Source organism: Brassica napus, chromosome A1, assembly GCF_020379485.1.
Source record: "Brassica napus cultivar Da-Ae chromosome A1, Da-Ae, whole genome shotgun sequence".
In the NCBI taxonomy this organism is placed as follows: Eukaryota; Viridiplantae; Streptophyta; class Magnoliopsida; order Brassicales; family Brassicaceae; genus Brassica; species Brassica napus.
In genome coordinates this window covers 27,192,473-27,206,734 of record NC_063434.1, presented here as the reverse complement: position 1 = coordinate 27,206,734, position 14,262 = coordinate 27,192,473, and the positions used below count along the sequence as shown (strand labels likewise).

Here is a 14,262-nt window from a genome sequence, read left to right as displayed (position 1 = left end):
ATACGTAGAGGATTGGGCTGCAAGTAAAGTAGAAAGTCTCTGTTTTTGTCAGTCAACGGCTACTACTATTCTTCTTCATTTCTCTGTCTCACGCTACCATCTCATAAATATCAATATAACCTATACTTTTTGTGATAATGACATTATAATTTATGGCCAGTGATTAAAGATACCACCACCACCAAGTTCACAATCTAATCATGTTACCGGCTCAAGATAGAGCCATGTGGATATATTCATAGCCATGTGAAAAGAACATTGGTTTAAAATTTTCAGTACATGTTTGGATATAAACTTGTTTAGCTTTAACATTTGTCCCATTATTATGGAATCTTTCGATTCTAACTAACAGCTTCTGCTGAATTTGGATTCTGAACTCGTTGTGTACTCTGCCACAAGCTTTGAGAAAGAAGAAGACTTGTCTTCAAGCAATCTCGCCGGTGAATCATGTTCCTTGATAAGCCCTGCACATAGGACACAGAGAAAACGTTAATACAAATCTTCATAGTACAAGTGTATGATGATGAATCATGAGAGTTCAGGACCTTGGTCTAGGAGCAAGACCATATCGCTGTCTATAACAGAAGATATTCTATGCGCGATTGTTATCACCGTACAATCCGCAAAGTGCTGCCTCAGAGTCTCCTGTATCAGATTATCAGTCGCAGTATCCACAGAAGCAGTGGCTTCATCAAGAACCAACACTTTGCTTCTCTTGAGTAAGACTCGTCCCAGGCACACGAGCTGTCTCTGACCAACACTCCAGTTCTGTCCATTCTCGCTAACAGGGGAATCTAGTTTCAGTTCTTTCTTCCTCACTTCAACCCCGAGCTGACACTTGTCGAGCGCCTCCCAGATTTGGTCATCACTGTATTCCTCAAGAGGGTCCAAGTTGCTACGAACCGTGCCTTCAAACATGGTCGGATCTTGAGGTATGATACTTAGTCTAGAACGCAAGTCATGCAGCCCAATGGTCAAGATATCTATCCCATCGATTCTGATATCTCCGGCCGTTGGCTCCACAATCCTGAAAAGGGTTTGAATCAGAGTGGACTTGCCACATCCTGTTCTTCCAACGATTCCTGTTTTCAAACCTCCAGGGAAAGTACACGTCAGTCCATGCAGGACCATAGGCAAATGCGGTCCATACCGCACCTGGAGATTACTAATAGTAATCTCTCCGCGAGAAGGCCATGACTTCTCAGGCCGAGTTGATTCAATCACCAGAGACGGTTCACTGGGGATGTCTATGTACTGAAGCATCCTCTCCACGGATATCATTTTGTTCTCAAGATCACAAAGCGTCCATACCAAAGTTGATTGCAGGCTGTTTAGATTGAGTGCATATGTAATAGCCAATCCTGCAAAGCCTATAAGAAAGACGAGAGGAAGATTCTCAGTTTGTGAATCTGAAACCAAAACAAAAGAAGTCACTAGTGGCTTTACTTGGATTAACTGTCCCTTCAGGGGCAGAAACTACGATAACAAGTGATAGCGCAAATGCGATGGTGGACAACAGTTCAAGGCGGAAGCAGAGCCATTCCATTGCGCCAGTGGAATGGAACCTCAGACGAGAAAGACAGTCGTTGAGTTTCATGATGTCACCGAGGAACCTCGGTTCTTGATCAAAGCTTCTGATAGTTGTTACCCCTGAGAGTGTTTCTGAAAAATGATGCACCAAAGGCGATCTGCTTATTCCAGCTAGTCTCGCGAGTTCCCTAGCCGCAGATATATAATATTGCTGTGTGCATAGATACCATTAATAAGTAAGAGTAAGAACCAAACAAGAAGGTCCGAAACCACCAAATGTAATATTAGTTTTGTCTGAACAGTCACAATGGTCAGGGTTCGTATCAACAAGTAAGAAGCTAAACATTGGTTTAGGACAATACCCGGTACCAGGCACTTGCAGCGACGACAGGGATGAAGATGATAAGGACCTGCCAAGCCACCTGTATCATCACTCCCATAATCCCCAATATGTTAATAGCAGCAATAGCAACATATGCAAATTGACCCGGTAATCTCAAGTCCACTACACTTTGGTCTGTAGAAGCCTAAAAACAAAGATTGAAAACATAGTAATTAGATAAATGAATTTGTTTGAAATATGTTTTTTGGAGATACTTACTCTATTCAAGATTCTTCCCATTGGTGTGACATCAAAGAAAGACATGGAACCTCGGAAAACGCGGAGATGCATTTGTGTGAAGAGCTCAGTTGCCATCTTGAAACCAGTCATCGATACCAGCAACGCTCTGAAGAGTATGCACAAGGAGCTGGCGATGGCTAGAAGAACATAGACTAGAATCAACGTAAACCCGCTCACCGGAGGTTCAACATCCTTGGAAACAGGAGTCACCCATGTCATCCAATAGTTGCTACCAATGTTTAGAATCTGAAAGAGAATCTGTACTAGCAATATAATAGGAATCACTGCTCCTCCGTATGCTAGTGCCATGTACTTTTTGTACACAGTGAACCCAACTTTCCCCTTCTCCCTTTCCTCTTGTTGAACTAGTTGTCCTCCTCTTGGCTTACCCGAATCTTTCTCTAGCTTTTCTTCATCACTGGGTGCTTCTTTTTCTTTGTTTGTAGTTGATTCTGATGAAGCACAGCCTTGTTCATATGTATCAACAGTTGCTAAGGCGTCAGTGTGAGCTCCCACAAGCTCCATGAAGTCTGTTCCTGAATCGAGAATCTCATTGTATCTCCCTGCTTGTGTGATCTTTCCATCTTTCATAACCTACCAAAATGATTATTAGATTTCATAACTATGTATTAGCATAATGTATAGTACAGAGTAAGCAAGTCACACACCAGTATAAGATCAGCTTCAGGCAGAAATTCAACTTGATGAGTGACGTATATGACTGTCTTGTCTTTCAGAATCCCCAAAATGACTTCCTGTTACAAAGAACAATAAGCACAAAGGTGATGATGGTAAGAGTGGAAAGAAAAGGAAACGACTATTACATTGAAGAGATGTGATCCTGTATGAGCGTCAACTGCACTAAAAGGGTCGTCGAACAGATAAATATCTGCGTTTTGGTAGAGAGCACGAGCGATTTGTATACGCTGCTTCTGTCCACCGCTTATATTGATACCCCTTTCCCCAATAACCGTCTGGTCATGGAACGGAAGCAACTCCAAGTCCTTGTTCAAAGAACATGCTTCAAGCACCCTCTCGTACCATTCTCTTTCCATTGGCTGACCAAACAAAATATTATCCTCCACTTTGCCGCTTTGAATCCAAGGAGACTGTGCAACGTATGCCTTTCTTCCACAAACCTTAACGGTTCCAGATATTTTGGGGACTTCGCCTAGTATGGATGAGAGTAAGCTTGATTTACCCGAGCCAACGGTACCACAAACAGCTACATTCATCCCTTGAGACACTTCAAAACTCACATCTCTCAGTGTTGGGATTGAGGAAGATTCATCCCAAGAGAAATAACCATTTCTAACTTCCAGAGCCAAACTTCTACTAGTAAGTCGCTCCACAACATCTTTCTCCAAATCATCCAGACATAGAAAAGATGCAATCCTGCCAAGAGACACCTTAACCTGAACAAACATCGAGATTGTTTCAGGAAGTTTGTAGATTGGACTCTGCAGAATCCGAAACGTCGCAAGAGCCGCCAGTATCTTCCCTGACTCGAGAGGAATCTTAAGCAACACACAAGCGCCAAAAGCTGTTGCGGATATGAAAGAAGGCGCGGTCCACAGAACAGAGCTCATAGCGGCTGAGTTATACACAAACTTCTTGAGCCAGCCTGCTTCGACGTGTCTAAGGTCAAGAATCTTGGATAGGAACTTCATCTCCCACCCCTGAAGCTTGAGGATCCTCATGTTCAGCAACACCTCTGATGTTTTCTTCATCCTGTTGTCTTTGGACTTCATCAGATTGCTCTGGAACTTATCTTCCAGCTTTGCAAAGGGATAGTTCGCAAGCATAACTAAAATAAAGGCCGGGAAAGCTGCAACTGATCCGAGTCCGAGGCTCTTGTACAAGATCCATAACGCCAAACTAACTTGTAAAACAAGTATCCACGGATCATGCATAAACCAAGTAAAAGCATTTAGCCTGTCGGCATCTACCGCCATGAGGTTTATAATCTCGCCGCTGGTCTGTCCTTGCTTTGAATGACATGGAAGTGTCAAGCCCTTTTCGTAGATCATTGAAACTAGAACCGCTTTCATCCCAAGCCCAGCTTTGCCTCCCCTGAAGAACCAGTGTCTCCGAGTTTGGCATTCCACAAGCTTTGCAACGAAGAAAATCGTTACCAAAACGTATCCTTGGTATTTGTATTGCCTTTCACCGTTCAGGTACTGAACAAAACTGTCCATGAGATACGGCGCAACGTAGCAAGACATCGTGTAGACGAAAGCAAACAGGAATGACAAGAGGATATCTCTCCACACTGTGAGGAAGAGCGCCTTGACAAGCTTAAACGTGGTGATCCTTCTTTCACCATCGTCCCATTCAAGCTTACTCCTAAACACTCGAAAGAGGTTCTCAGCTCTGTCACTGTTGTCAACTTGAGGAACGTCCTTGCTGTCTATGATTTTCTCATTTCCTAAGGTAACCAAAGGACTCATCCATGAGAAACTCATGAGGCTTAGAAACCCAGCTTTTGCAAAAGGTGTAGTTACCTCATCATCACAGACTTCATTCTCAATCAATAACGGTTCTTCGAGGAGGTTGGTCCTCTCACCTTCTCCTCGCTTCCACAAGCACGAACAACAGAGAAACAAGCCAGCGCAAACGCCCACTAACTCAGACACTACATTGTGAACTGACACCAGTTCTTGCTTCCTGTATAGAACGAAGTCTACCACAAGACGGTAGCAAGAAATCAAGAGATAGAGAACCCACCAGATTCTAAGCAAATATGGTAACTTCTGCTCATGAGAATCAGTGTATAGTCCACGAAGGTACATGGAGATGGTACCCCAAGTAAGCGCAGCCAACAGAAGATCAAAGAAAGTCCACACATTTGAATGCCAGCGAACGCAGCTCAGCAACGAGAGCACAGAATAAAACACAGATAACGACACACAGCTCATAACAACCAGCTTACTAAACGTTGAAGACATCTTTGTAGACCTTTTCTTCATGAAACCATCACTGTTTTCACAAGCTACACTCTTGTTGTATACCCATGAAACAGAAAGAATTAGCAAAAGCACCAGATTCAAGAAAAAGGAGAGCAAAGGTAAGTAGATGGGCTGAATGAGAAGAAAATCGAGAGGATTTTCCATCGGGGAATGAGAGAGAGAGAGAGAGAGAGTTGACCAAAATGATCCCTCTCCCTTTGTGACTGGACGGATGATTTTATAGGCCACTGAGTCAATAAATAATACTACTTTGGAAGACCAAGACGAGCCACAAATAATATTATATATAGACCCATGACGCAGCAAACACAACCTGACCTTCACAGAAACTTCCCTGTGATATCCTCTGAATAATAATACTAACAAATGCAAACGATGAAGACCTCTATATCATGGACATATACCTAACCGTCACTATAAAGCTGGAGGACCTGACGTTATAGTTGTCTGTGTGCGTACCACTTTTGCTACAAGAAGTGTCAACAGAAACAGAAGACACTTACAGAAAAATATATGTAGGTTTTTATTGATTATTTATAATAATCCAATATATAACCATATATGTATGTGTGATTCTAACATTCTCCAAGGTAAATATACGACGTAGCTGAATATAATGCATAATGCCAAATTAACGAGGCATTGTAAACTTTCCATTAAATTTGTGGATAAACTTGCAGATTAATTATACTAATGAAGTGGCTTTCAAGATTCCATTTTCATGATTCTTTAAAAAAACTCAACATGTGTTGTTTTTCATGTTTCTATTCATATTTCTATATTCAAATAAGGATTCCACTAAAATACAAAAGAAAAATATATTGAACTTATTTATAACAGTTGACAGCAAAACAATTAGTAAACACACATACAAAAAATGGATTCCTTTGAACTTGCTTACTAGCTGATTTGTTCGTCAATTAAGAACAAGAACAAGAGAATATTCATTACAGAGGCTCTCAAAAAGTTGATACAGGGCTTACAAGTTCTAAGAAGTGTAGTTGATCTGAAACAGTCTGTTCATGCAATGCAAGCGCCCATCACCTGTGAGGAAGAAACACTTTAGTCAAGAACAAGCATCAAGATATTAAGAGGTTAGATTCTATTCTGATGAAGATTTTATAATCAGTTCACTAACCAGACACATTAGTTTGAGAGTGTTTTTGTTACCACTGTAAAGTCACGGTTGATCTTCAGAGCTTGACCTCCACATCAACACCAGCAGGAAGATCCAGCTGCATCAAGGAGTCGATGGTCTGAGCAGTGGGGTAGAGAATATCAATCATCCGCTGGTGAGTCCGGATCTCAAAGTGAAACCTTGCATCCTTGTGAACGTGGGGAGACTTGAGAACACAGTAGATACGCTTCTTGGTCGGCAATGGAACAGGACCCATCGTCTTAGCATTAGTATTCCTCGCAGCGTCAAGTATCTGCTTGCATGAGTCCTCAATGAGAGGCACCCAGTATGATCTAAGCTTGATCCTAATCTTTTGCTTTGGTGCCATCTGCTTACACAATAAACCAAATCTAACTTAACCAACCAAAACAATTAATCTCCACAAAAACCTCCATAGAAAACATAACTCTGGTCTGAAAATTATTAAGGCACTTAAGAGCGTAGTAAACCAAAAAAAGACAACAACTTTGACAAATGTGCATAACGAACATTCTAGTAGTGAGCAGGAAGATACCTTATCTGCGTCTACACTTCTGGAGGAAGAGCTCGGAACCTGAAAGTATACAAAAAAAGGAGTAAACTTTACCAGAACAAAGACTAAAACACACATAAAGGGACAAGCTTTATCGTATGCTACATGGTAATGATTCTGCAAAACATTGTCTTATGCAAACAAATCGAAGAATCCGAGAGGGAGACACAGAAGGGAAAAAAAGAGTGTGTACCTCGGAGAATTCCTCAGAGGATGATGGTTCATCGAGAGTTTCTGGAGCAGCGAAGACCTTGTTCGTGAACGAGGAGGAGGGTTTGTTAAGGACGGAGGAGCTAATGCTGCCATGAGTAGAACTAGAAGATGGAAGCAGTGAAAGGAGAGAGAGTTTCTGTCTGGTAGGAGAAGACGAAGAGGTTGGATTTGGGAAAGAGGGTGGTAATATGAATGATGTTACAGAAGAAACCGCCATTGAATTCTCAAACCAAGAACCGATCTTTCTTCTTCTTCCACTCAATGCTTCTCTTCTCTTCTCTTCTCTTCTGCAGCTTTGCTTCGCTTCAAAGGTTATCCAATATCTAATTACCTTTTTCTCTCTTTTTCTTTAATTGATGAATGTAATTATTAAAAGCCCATTTAGTAAAACAGAAGGCCCACTCTAATGAATACCAATTGGCCCAAAGTAGGTAAATTAAACCAGTAAATAATTTAGAGAAAAAATTATCAATGGAATAGAGCAGTAAACTCAATTAGTGGACAAAGCAAGGAAACAAAAGAATCAAGTTAAACAATCACACTCTAAGGGCAACCACAATGGTGGGATTGTGTTTCAAGTCCCTTAGCATTTTTAATTAAACTTTTATCTTAAGGGACCTAAGATAAGGGATTAAGTGGATTATTAGTGGGACTTTGATTGTCCCTTAGTTTATTATTTAATTAATTTTTTTATTTGAATAAATGATAACATATGTAAAGAAGTTTTAAATAAAACTTATATGATAGAAGTTTAACATTAAAATTGAAATATTAAGAAAATTACAAAAAAATTTTAAAAAAATACAAATCATAATTTAAAAAAACAAACAAACATTTATTCCAATACAAATATAAACGCAGGTGGAACGAGGAGATCAGGTCGTAGCTTTCATTTGGAAAGGATCGATCTTCGATTCGATGCTTCAGTTCGTCGCCATCGAGCTCTTCTTTTTCGATTTTCGATTTCAATTTTCCGAATGCGAATGAGCCGAAACCACCGTCCCTTCTTCGTTTCCATCGCCCAATAACGTGATGCCACATCTCCTTCGGGACGAGCCCGATTGTCCCTTACTTACAGCACGTTCCACCCATTTTAATTTCATTCTGAATTATTTTCGACCCAATAAAGAAGAAGGGACGGGACAAGACACGCCCCATGCAGATGGCCTAAGAATCAAAGTGGGTCCATTCCTATTGAAAGAAAAAAAGGTTTTTGTTTGTTTTTGCTACTTCTTTTTATATATATTTAAATTGTAAGGTATTTTATAATACCCCTCTTTTACGCTGATGAATTGATTTATATAAATTGAAAGAAAAAGATGATCAAACTAAACACATATATCCTTTAGAAAAAACGAAACACATGTATACATGTACAAAATGTCGTCTATAATATTGCTCAAACAAGATTCGCAAAGAAGTCACAAGACTCGTAAAAGTCTCAAGCAAATCATTATTTTGGGTAGGGAACATTCAGATGGTATTGTTTGAGTTTATATAGAACGATGGAGGAAAAAAAAAGGCAAATAGATGCAATAATTTTCATGTACATAAAAAGGAAGCTTATGGTGCATAGCTAAAACAATTAAAAATTGTTTTTTCTCTTTTAGCTCAAATTTCAAAATATATAGTTTTGGTGGAAAGGTGAAGTGGGATAACCACCAGAAGCAAATGATGAGAGAGTGAGGTCATGTTTGAAGTAAGAAATAATCAGTAAATGGTTCCTTGGACTCCTATGGGTATTTTGACGTATTGTGTATTGGAATGATGATGAACCCAACACTCTTCATACTCATCACCAATATTTGATCTGATTTTAATTAGTGTCCAAAGATATATTAGAGTTAATTTGATGCAAAAAGAAACAACTTTTTGGCTAGGTCTTATCGCCGATTTCAAGTTTTTTTTTTCGTGTAAGCCAATCCCAAAGTTAAACTAAAAATGAAGGCACTTCTGATCTCTTGATTTAAACCATGACACTAGTAATAAACTAGCAAATCGAGCATTCTCTATGCGTGGTACTTGTCTGAAACGCATTAGAAAAATTATGTCGTCAGCAATGAAGCAACAAGCACGTACATAATGATCGTTATCAATCATTTATCTGACACTATTCTTCTAAAAAATGAAATACAATCATAAAACATGTCTCTTAAAATGCAAACTTTATTCTGGTTTCAAACAGATTAGGCACTAGTCAACGATTTGTCTTTTATAACTGTTGTTCAGACAAAAGAAAACACAATCAGAGTCCACTTGTCTATAAACGCAATCGCATTTAAAAAAAAACAGCGATCACGAATACAAACCAAAACGCAGCTTGTGAGACAAAAACAAGACGCCTCCATTCTTCGTCACACATCACATAATCACACACTTACCACCACTCGGCGTAGCCACCGGCCAATAGGGAGGTTCAATGTAAGAGTAACTAGACAACGGCATTGGCGGTGGCGGCTGCATAGCAAAAGGAGGAGGCACAGTATGCTGCTTATACACCCCCTCTGGAGTCTCCTTCTGCTGTGGCGGAGGCGGTTTCAACATCGGATAACCAAAGTTTCCAGCGAGAAGCTGCTGCTGTGGAGGAGCATAAGGAGAATGGTATGGATAATTAACTTGAGGGGCGTTGTAATAGGCTCCTCCTCCTCTTCCTTCTCCAGGTTGAGGAGCGATAGGTGCGCCTTCAAAGTGGAGCCTTATGATCTTGCCGTGATCGCGATACTTATAAACAACCGCCATAAACAAATTAGGGTTAGCTCTAGCCTCCAGCTTCATTATATTGCCATAAGTCACAGAGTAAACAGCTGCAAAACAAATGTTAAATATATATTAAATGAATGTAACGTAATTGGAATAGATCATCATTAACAACAACAACACGTAAATATAGAAGAAGATGGTACCAATGATAGACTGCATAATTTCCGTTACTTTTTGGTCGCAAAGGTCACAGTTATTATTCACTTGCATCTCCAAGCTCTGCAATTAAAGAAAAGTATTTTATCAAAAATTAATTGGATTAAAAAGAGAAGAATTGTGTACTCATGTTTTCGCTAACCACATCCATAGAGAAATCCATTGGAGGAAAACCATGTAGCATCATCCTTGCTTGTTTGATTGGTGGTGTCTAACGAAAGAAAATCTATAGAATTACTTTTATATATAGGTGATAAATATAAGATTGTTCTTTGTTTAACTAAGGCAAGTGTATCTGATTTTTTTGATACATGAGTTTAATGTAATCTTGTCTTGCCTGAAAATGCGTCGTCTAGGATATTTTGTATACCGAAAAATTGTTTATTCTGCGGGGGCACTAGAAGGGAAAACAGAAAGATCATTTCATGATATCATTACCTCTCATTAATTGTAAAAGATTAATCATTGGTAAGCAAAGGCCAATCACCAATACTAAAATATTTGAAATATTTTTTTGCCTATCTCTCTCAACTGCTTCGTTTTTCCAACTGAACATTTTGTTAAATCAAATTTTGATCAAAAGTATTATTATTCCTAATAATAACTCCGTCCTATCTAGAATTTTTTTTTTGTTTCGTTCATGGACAATTAAAATGCATTTCATGTTCTAGATTTTATTGTTAGGGAGTTATCAACTTATCATGAACATTAGAGTCTGAAAAATATAAAATACGCTAAACATCTTAAAATAATCATGGAAAAGACGAAATGGCACTAGCTTCATTTTATATAACCAGCTTTAGTTCTCTCATTTTAAATTGCTTTGTCTTTATAGATTTTTACGTATATGTATATTCATCTTCATAATATGAAAATTTAAAACTTTATTCCTTAACATGAGAAACTATAAAAGAAAGCGAAATTTCAAAATTATGAATTGAATTTAAAAAAAAACACAAGACACACCAATATAACCATGTTTCCTTGCAAGTGGAGTCAACTGGTTAACAAATCTAAACGACTGATAACAAGATAGGAAGCCACCATTATAACGCATTCGTTAAAGCAGTTCCTAAACACTGATCAACATTTCTTACTCGTCCCCCACGCTAGCTTCGACCGGACTTGAAGAGACAGGAACCGTAGCGGTATCCTTCTTACCAGTGGACAAGCCTGGTAAGTAACGAAAGTAACTCTGTAACTTACCATCCTTCACTAACTGCATCGCTTTATCAATCTTTCCTTCACCCACCAAACCATCGATCACCGGTTTGTACATGTTGGGGCGAGACAGAACCTTGTGCCTAATAGCTTCTTCCGACATCTCAACCGCTCGATCAAGATCCCCTTTCTTACAAACGAGAGGGATCAACAAACAGTAAGTCACAGTATCAGGAACCAAACCGTTCTCCTTCATCTCATCGTACCATTTCAAAGCCTCCTCGATATTATTATCGCCGCGGTAACCCGTGATGAAAGCATTGTACGTATGAACATCAGGAGAGATCCCTTCGGCTCTCATAACACCAGTGAGTTCAACCGCATCTGCAAACTTCTTGTTCCTCGTCAAACCTCTCACTCTCGAGTTATAACTCCTAATGTTGGGAACAAGGTCCTTCGACTTCATCAAATCCCAAATCCTATCTCCCTCAGCAAACAAATCCCTCCTATAAAACTCCTCCAACAACGTATTGAAAGTGATCATATCAGGCTCAAGCCCGTTCCTCTCAACCTCCTCCAAGATCGACAATATATCCTCCATCGAGCCTTTACGACAAACCGCCTTGATCATTGTATTATAAGTAACGAGATCAGGAGTGATACCTAGCTTCTCCGGCAACTCCTTGAACACCTTCATAGCCTCATCGACCTTCCTAGAATTAACATAAGCCGATAAAAGCGCGTTGAAAGACTTGTTGGTCCTTTCGCAGTTTAGCTCAGGCATTTCGTCGAACAGCTTGTGGGCGTGATCAGCCATTCCTGAGTATCCGTAGAGAAGCATCATGCGGATGACGAAATCTTCGGACTTTATGTCGTCGTACTTCTTCTGGTGCTGGAGGACCTCGTCGATGATCGAGAACTTGTTCGCCTCCCTGAGACGGCGGATGAAGGCGCTGTAGAGTCCGTGGACTTGGCGGAAGCTCTGGGACTCGCAGGATCTTTTGAATTTCTCTACTTTCTTCGTCAAGTTTGAATCTTTCGTTGGCTTTGAGTCGTTCGAGGACGTCACTGCGTCTCCTCCGGCGACGGAGGCGGAAGAAGCTGTGGGTTTCTTTGATTTATTGACGAACTTTTTGGATTTGGTTTGGGTTCTGGGTTTTGCGGTGGTCTTGACGGTGGAGATTTGGTTTGGGTTCTGGGTTTTGAAGATTCCATGGAGGCGAGAGTACAGCGAGGAGCCCACCTTGCTCATTGCTCTTCGTGCAGGTAGAAATGTGAGTGTGAGGGTTTTGGGTTTTGGACAGAGACGAGTGGCTAGGTCTAGACAAAATAGAACCGCGTGCCGTTTTGCTATGCCAGGAGCCAAGGACCCTCTCTCTCGACTACGCAGCGTTTTTCTTGTAAAATTATCGTTTGTATGCGGTTTTAGTTGTGCAGTCACCAACTGCGTGCCGTTAACGAAAGGAGGAAAGAAAGCTTTTTTACTTTACGCGTATTTACAGATGTGTAAAATTCTCGACTGCATGCCATTTTATTAGTAAAACCATTAACTGCATATCGTTTTTTAGGCATTAACAACAAAAAGAATGGAAGAAGTCTAAATTCTCAAATTCAAAGAAAGCACACAAACACAAAGGTAGTTTGGTTATTCGAACACTGGTCTCACAGTGTGCAACACAACAAGACACTTAAGAGAGGAAACATAGACTAGAGAAGCTTGCTAATGAACTACTCTTCGGAAGAGAGATGTAGCTTGAACTGTAAATAATCATTCTTCTTAGCGAGTTCAACGATCTCTTCAGCTTCATCTTGCTTTGATCCTTTCATCAATTCATCAACTACGTCCTGCATGATGGCCCCATCGACAAGTAGACGCTTAGTGAATATCTCCTTGCAAAGCTCAAAAGCTGACTCCAAATCGCCAGCCTTACACATTGCAGGAAGCAACGAGGAAAAGAGCAATTTCATTGGGCGGAAACCGTTCTTCTCTAACTCCTTGTACCACGTTTTGGCTTCATCCACTTTTCCTGCACAGGCACATCCTCTAACCATAGCAGTAAATGTGAATACATCAGGTTTGATCCCATTACCCTTGAGCTCGTCAAAGAGATTAACCATCTCTTCTGATTTCATCTCCAAGGCTAATCCTAACAACCGAGCATTGTAACTACGTATGTCCCTCGCAAGATCCTTCTCCACCATTCTAGCCCATATCTCCTCTCCCAGCTCAAAATGCCCTTTTGTATAAGTCTCATGTAAAAGCAAGTTGTATGTGAAATGGTCAGGTTTCAAACCCTTGTTCTCTATCTCATCAATCAACGCAATAGCTTCCGACAAAGAACCCTTTCCACACAACCCCTTGATCAGAGTATTGTAAGACGCAATATCTGGTTGGATCGAGAGTTTACCTGGCAACTCCTTGAAGATACTTTCAACCAAATCGAACTTCTTAGAGTTCACACAAGCATTCAGTAAAGCGTTGAAAGACAACACTGACCTCTTGCAGTTTCTCTCAGGCATTCCGTCGAACACCTTCTGTGCATTCTCAAACATACCAGCTCGGCCGTAGAGGTTGATGATCCTCGCCACGAAGCCTTCTTTTGACATGTTATGGTACTTGTTCTGCTCCTCCAGGATCTCCTCGATCCACTCAAACTTCTTGGCCGCGGCGAGGCGGCGGACGGTTCTCTCATAGACGGCTATGTTCTTCCGGAACCACTCCGTTTCGGAAGCCTTTTTGAACTTCTCCGTGATGTACTTAGGGTCTTGTTCGTCGTTTACGAGGGTGATGAGGGACGGTGTTCGCTGCGAGGTTGCGGCTGCAGCCGAGGTTGCGGCTGCAGCCGCGGTAGCGGCGGAGAAGAGGCGGCAGTTCGTGGGGGTGCTGAAGCTGTTGGTGCCACGGAGGAGAAGGCGAGAGAGAGACGACATCGTTTGTTTGGTGTGTGAGAGGATTTGTCTTTGTTTAGGTCGGAATGTCCCAAAGGTTTTAAGGGTTTCAGGGGAACGGCTTTCTTCAAATTAGGTTTGCGACTTTAGAAAGAAAATGAACCGGGAGTGGTAGTTTTGTAAAACACACAACCCATTATTACTTTGGTCTTTAATTTATTATTCAGAATTGAAAATTATAATAAATTGTATT

General features: G+C 40.6%; 5 protein-coding genes across 7 annotated transcripts; all 5 read right to left on the bottom strand.

The window, feature by feature from the left end:
* Positions 1-198: 198 nt before the first annotated feature.
* Positions 199-5,689, bottom strand: LOC106377513 (ABC transporter C family member 6). Its single transcript, XM_013817763.3, has 7 exons — positions 2,977-5,689; positions 2,821-2,907; positions 2,132-2,746; positions 1,893-2,057; positions 1,447-1,741; positions 546-1,370; positions 199-464 (listed from the first exon to the last, which is right to left on the bottom strand). The coding sequence occupies exons 1-7, from the start codon at positions 5,263-5,265 to the stop codon at positions 346-348; spliced, it is 4,395 nt and encodes a 1,464-aa protein (XP_013673217.2). The 5' UTR covers positions 5,266-5,689; the 3' UTR covers positions 199-345.
* Positions 5,690-5,925: 236 nt separating this feature from the next.
* Positions 5,926-7,378, bottom strand: LOC106377514 (30S ribosomal protein S10, chloroplastic). 2 transcript variants are annotated; one of them, XR_001275817.3, is made up of 4 exons: positions 7,024-7,378; positions 6,813-6,851; positions 6,260-6,626; positions 5,926-6,165 (listed from the first exon to the last, which is right to left on the bottom strand). XR_001275817.3 is itself a non-coding variant. In XM_013817764.3 (4 exons), the coding sequence occupies exons 1-3, from the start codon at positions 7,258-7,260 to the stop codon at positions 6,315-6,317; spliced, it is 588 nt and encodes a 195-aa protein (XP_013673218.1). In that variant the 5' UTR covers positions 7,261-7,367; the 3' UTR covers positions 5,926-6,165; positions 6,292-6,314. The 2 variants fall into 2 exon arrangements, 1 of the variants encoding a protein (XP_013673218.1); XM_013817764.3 differs by having other exon boundaries at positions 6,292-6,626; positions 7,024-7,367.
* Positions 7,379-7,555: 177 nt separating this feature from the next.
* LOC125581513 (extensin-like) lies at positions 7,556-10,608 on the bottom strand. The gene is made up of 2 exons (XM_048747126.1): positions 9,947-10,608; positions 7,556-9,847 (listed from the first exon to the last, which is right to left on the bottom strand). The coding sequence occupies exons 1-2, from the start codon at positions 10,011-10,013 to the stop codon at positions 9,405-9,407; spliced, it is 510 nt and encodes a 169-aa protein (XP_048603083.1). The 5' UTR covers positions 10,014-10,608; the 3' UTR covers positions 7,556-9,404.
* A 218-nt stretch (positions 10,609-10,826) lies between these two features.
* On the bottom strand, positions 10,827-12,442 carry LOC125574915 (pentatricopeptide repeat-containing protein At3g13150-like). Of its 2 annotated transcripts, XM_048746902.1 has the most exons (2): positions 11,362-12,442; positions 10,827-11,148 (listed from the first exon to the last, which is right to left on the bottom strand). In XM_048746902.1, exons 1-2 carry the CDS (start codon positions 12,370-12,372, stop codon positions 11,053-11,055), a joined length of 1,107 nt encoding a protein of 368 aa, XP_048602859.1. In that variant the 5' UTR covers positions 12,373-12,442; the 3' UTR covers positions 10,827-11,052. The 2 variants fall into 2 exon arrangements, with proteins under 2 accessions (XP_048602859.1, XP_048602832.1); XM_048746875.1 differs by having other exon boundaries at positions 10,827-12,441.
* A 265-nt stretch (positions 12,443-12,707) lies between these two features.
* Positions 12,708-14,168, bottom strand: LOC106377516 (pentatricopeptide repeat-containing protein At3g13160, mitochondrial). Its single transcript, XM_022688735.2, has one exon. It carries the CDS (start codon positions 14,049-14,051, stop codon positions 12,849-12,851), a length of 1,203 nt encoding a protein of 400 aa, XP_022544456.2. The 5' UTR covers positions 14,052-14,168; the 3' UTR covers positions 12,708-12,848.
* Between the last annotated feature and the right edge of the window lie 94 nt (positions 14,169-14,262).

Excerpts from the sequence above, each read along its gene's own strand:
- LOC106377513 (XM_013817763.3), bottom strand. The coding sequence starts at position 5,265 with ATGGAAAATCCTCTCGATTTTCTTCTCATTCAGCCCATCTACTTACCT. Across the intron at positions 2,747-2,820 it reads CTGAAGCTGATCTTATACTG|GTTATGAAAGATGGAAAGAT; the intron begins GTGTGTGACTTG and ends TCATTTTGGTAG. Across the intron at positions 465-545 it reads GGTCTTGCTCCTAGACCAAG|GGCTTATCAAGGAACATGAT; the intron begins GTCCTGAACTCT and ends TCCTATGTGCAG.
- LOC106377514 (XM_013817764.3), bottom strand. The coding sequence starts at position 7,260 with ATGGCGGTTTCTTCTGTAACATCATTCATATTACCACCCTCTTTCCCA. Across the intron at positions 6,852-7,023 it reads CCTCTGAGGAATTCTCCGAG|GTTCCGAGCTCTTCCTCCAG; the intron begins GTACACACTCTT and ends GTATACTTTCAG. Across the intron at positions 6,627-6,812 it reads GAAGTGTAGACGCAGATAAG|ATGGCACCAAAGCAAAAGAT; the intron begins GTATCTTCCTGC and ends TTGTGTAAGCAG.
- LOC125581513 (XM_048747126.1), bottom strand. The coding sequence starts at position 10,013 with ATGCAAGTGAATAATAACTGTGACCTTTGCGACCAAAAAGTAACGGAA. Across the intron at positions 9,848-9,946 it reads AATTATGCAGTCTATCATTG|CTGTTTACTCTGTGACTTAT; the intron begins GTACCATCTTCT and ends TTTGTTTTGCAG.
- LOC125574915 (XM_048746875.1), bottom strand. The coding sequence starts at position 12,372 with ATGAGCAAGGTGGGCTCCTCGCTGTACTCTCGCCTCCATGGAATCTTC.
- LOC106377516 (XM_022688735.2), bottom strand. The coding sequence starts at position 14,051 with ATGTCGTCTCTCTCTCGCCTTCTCCTCCGTGGCACCAACAGCTTCAGC.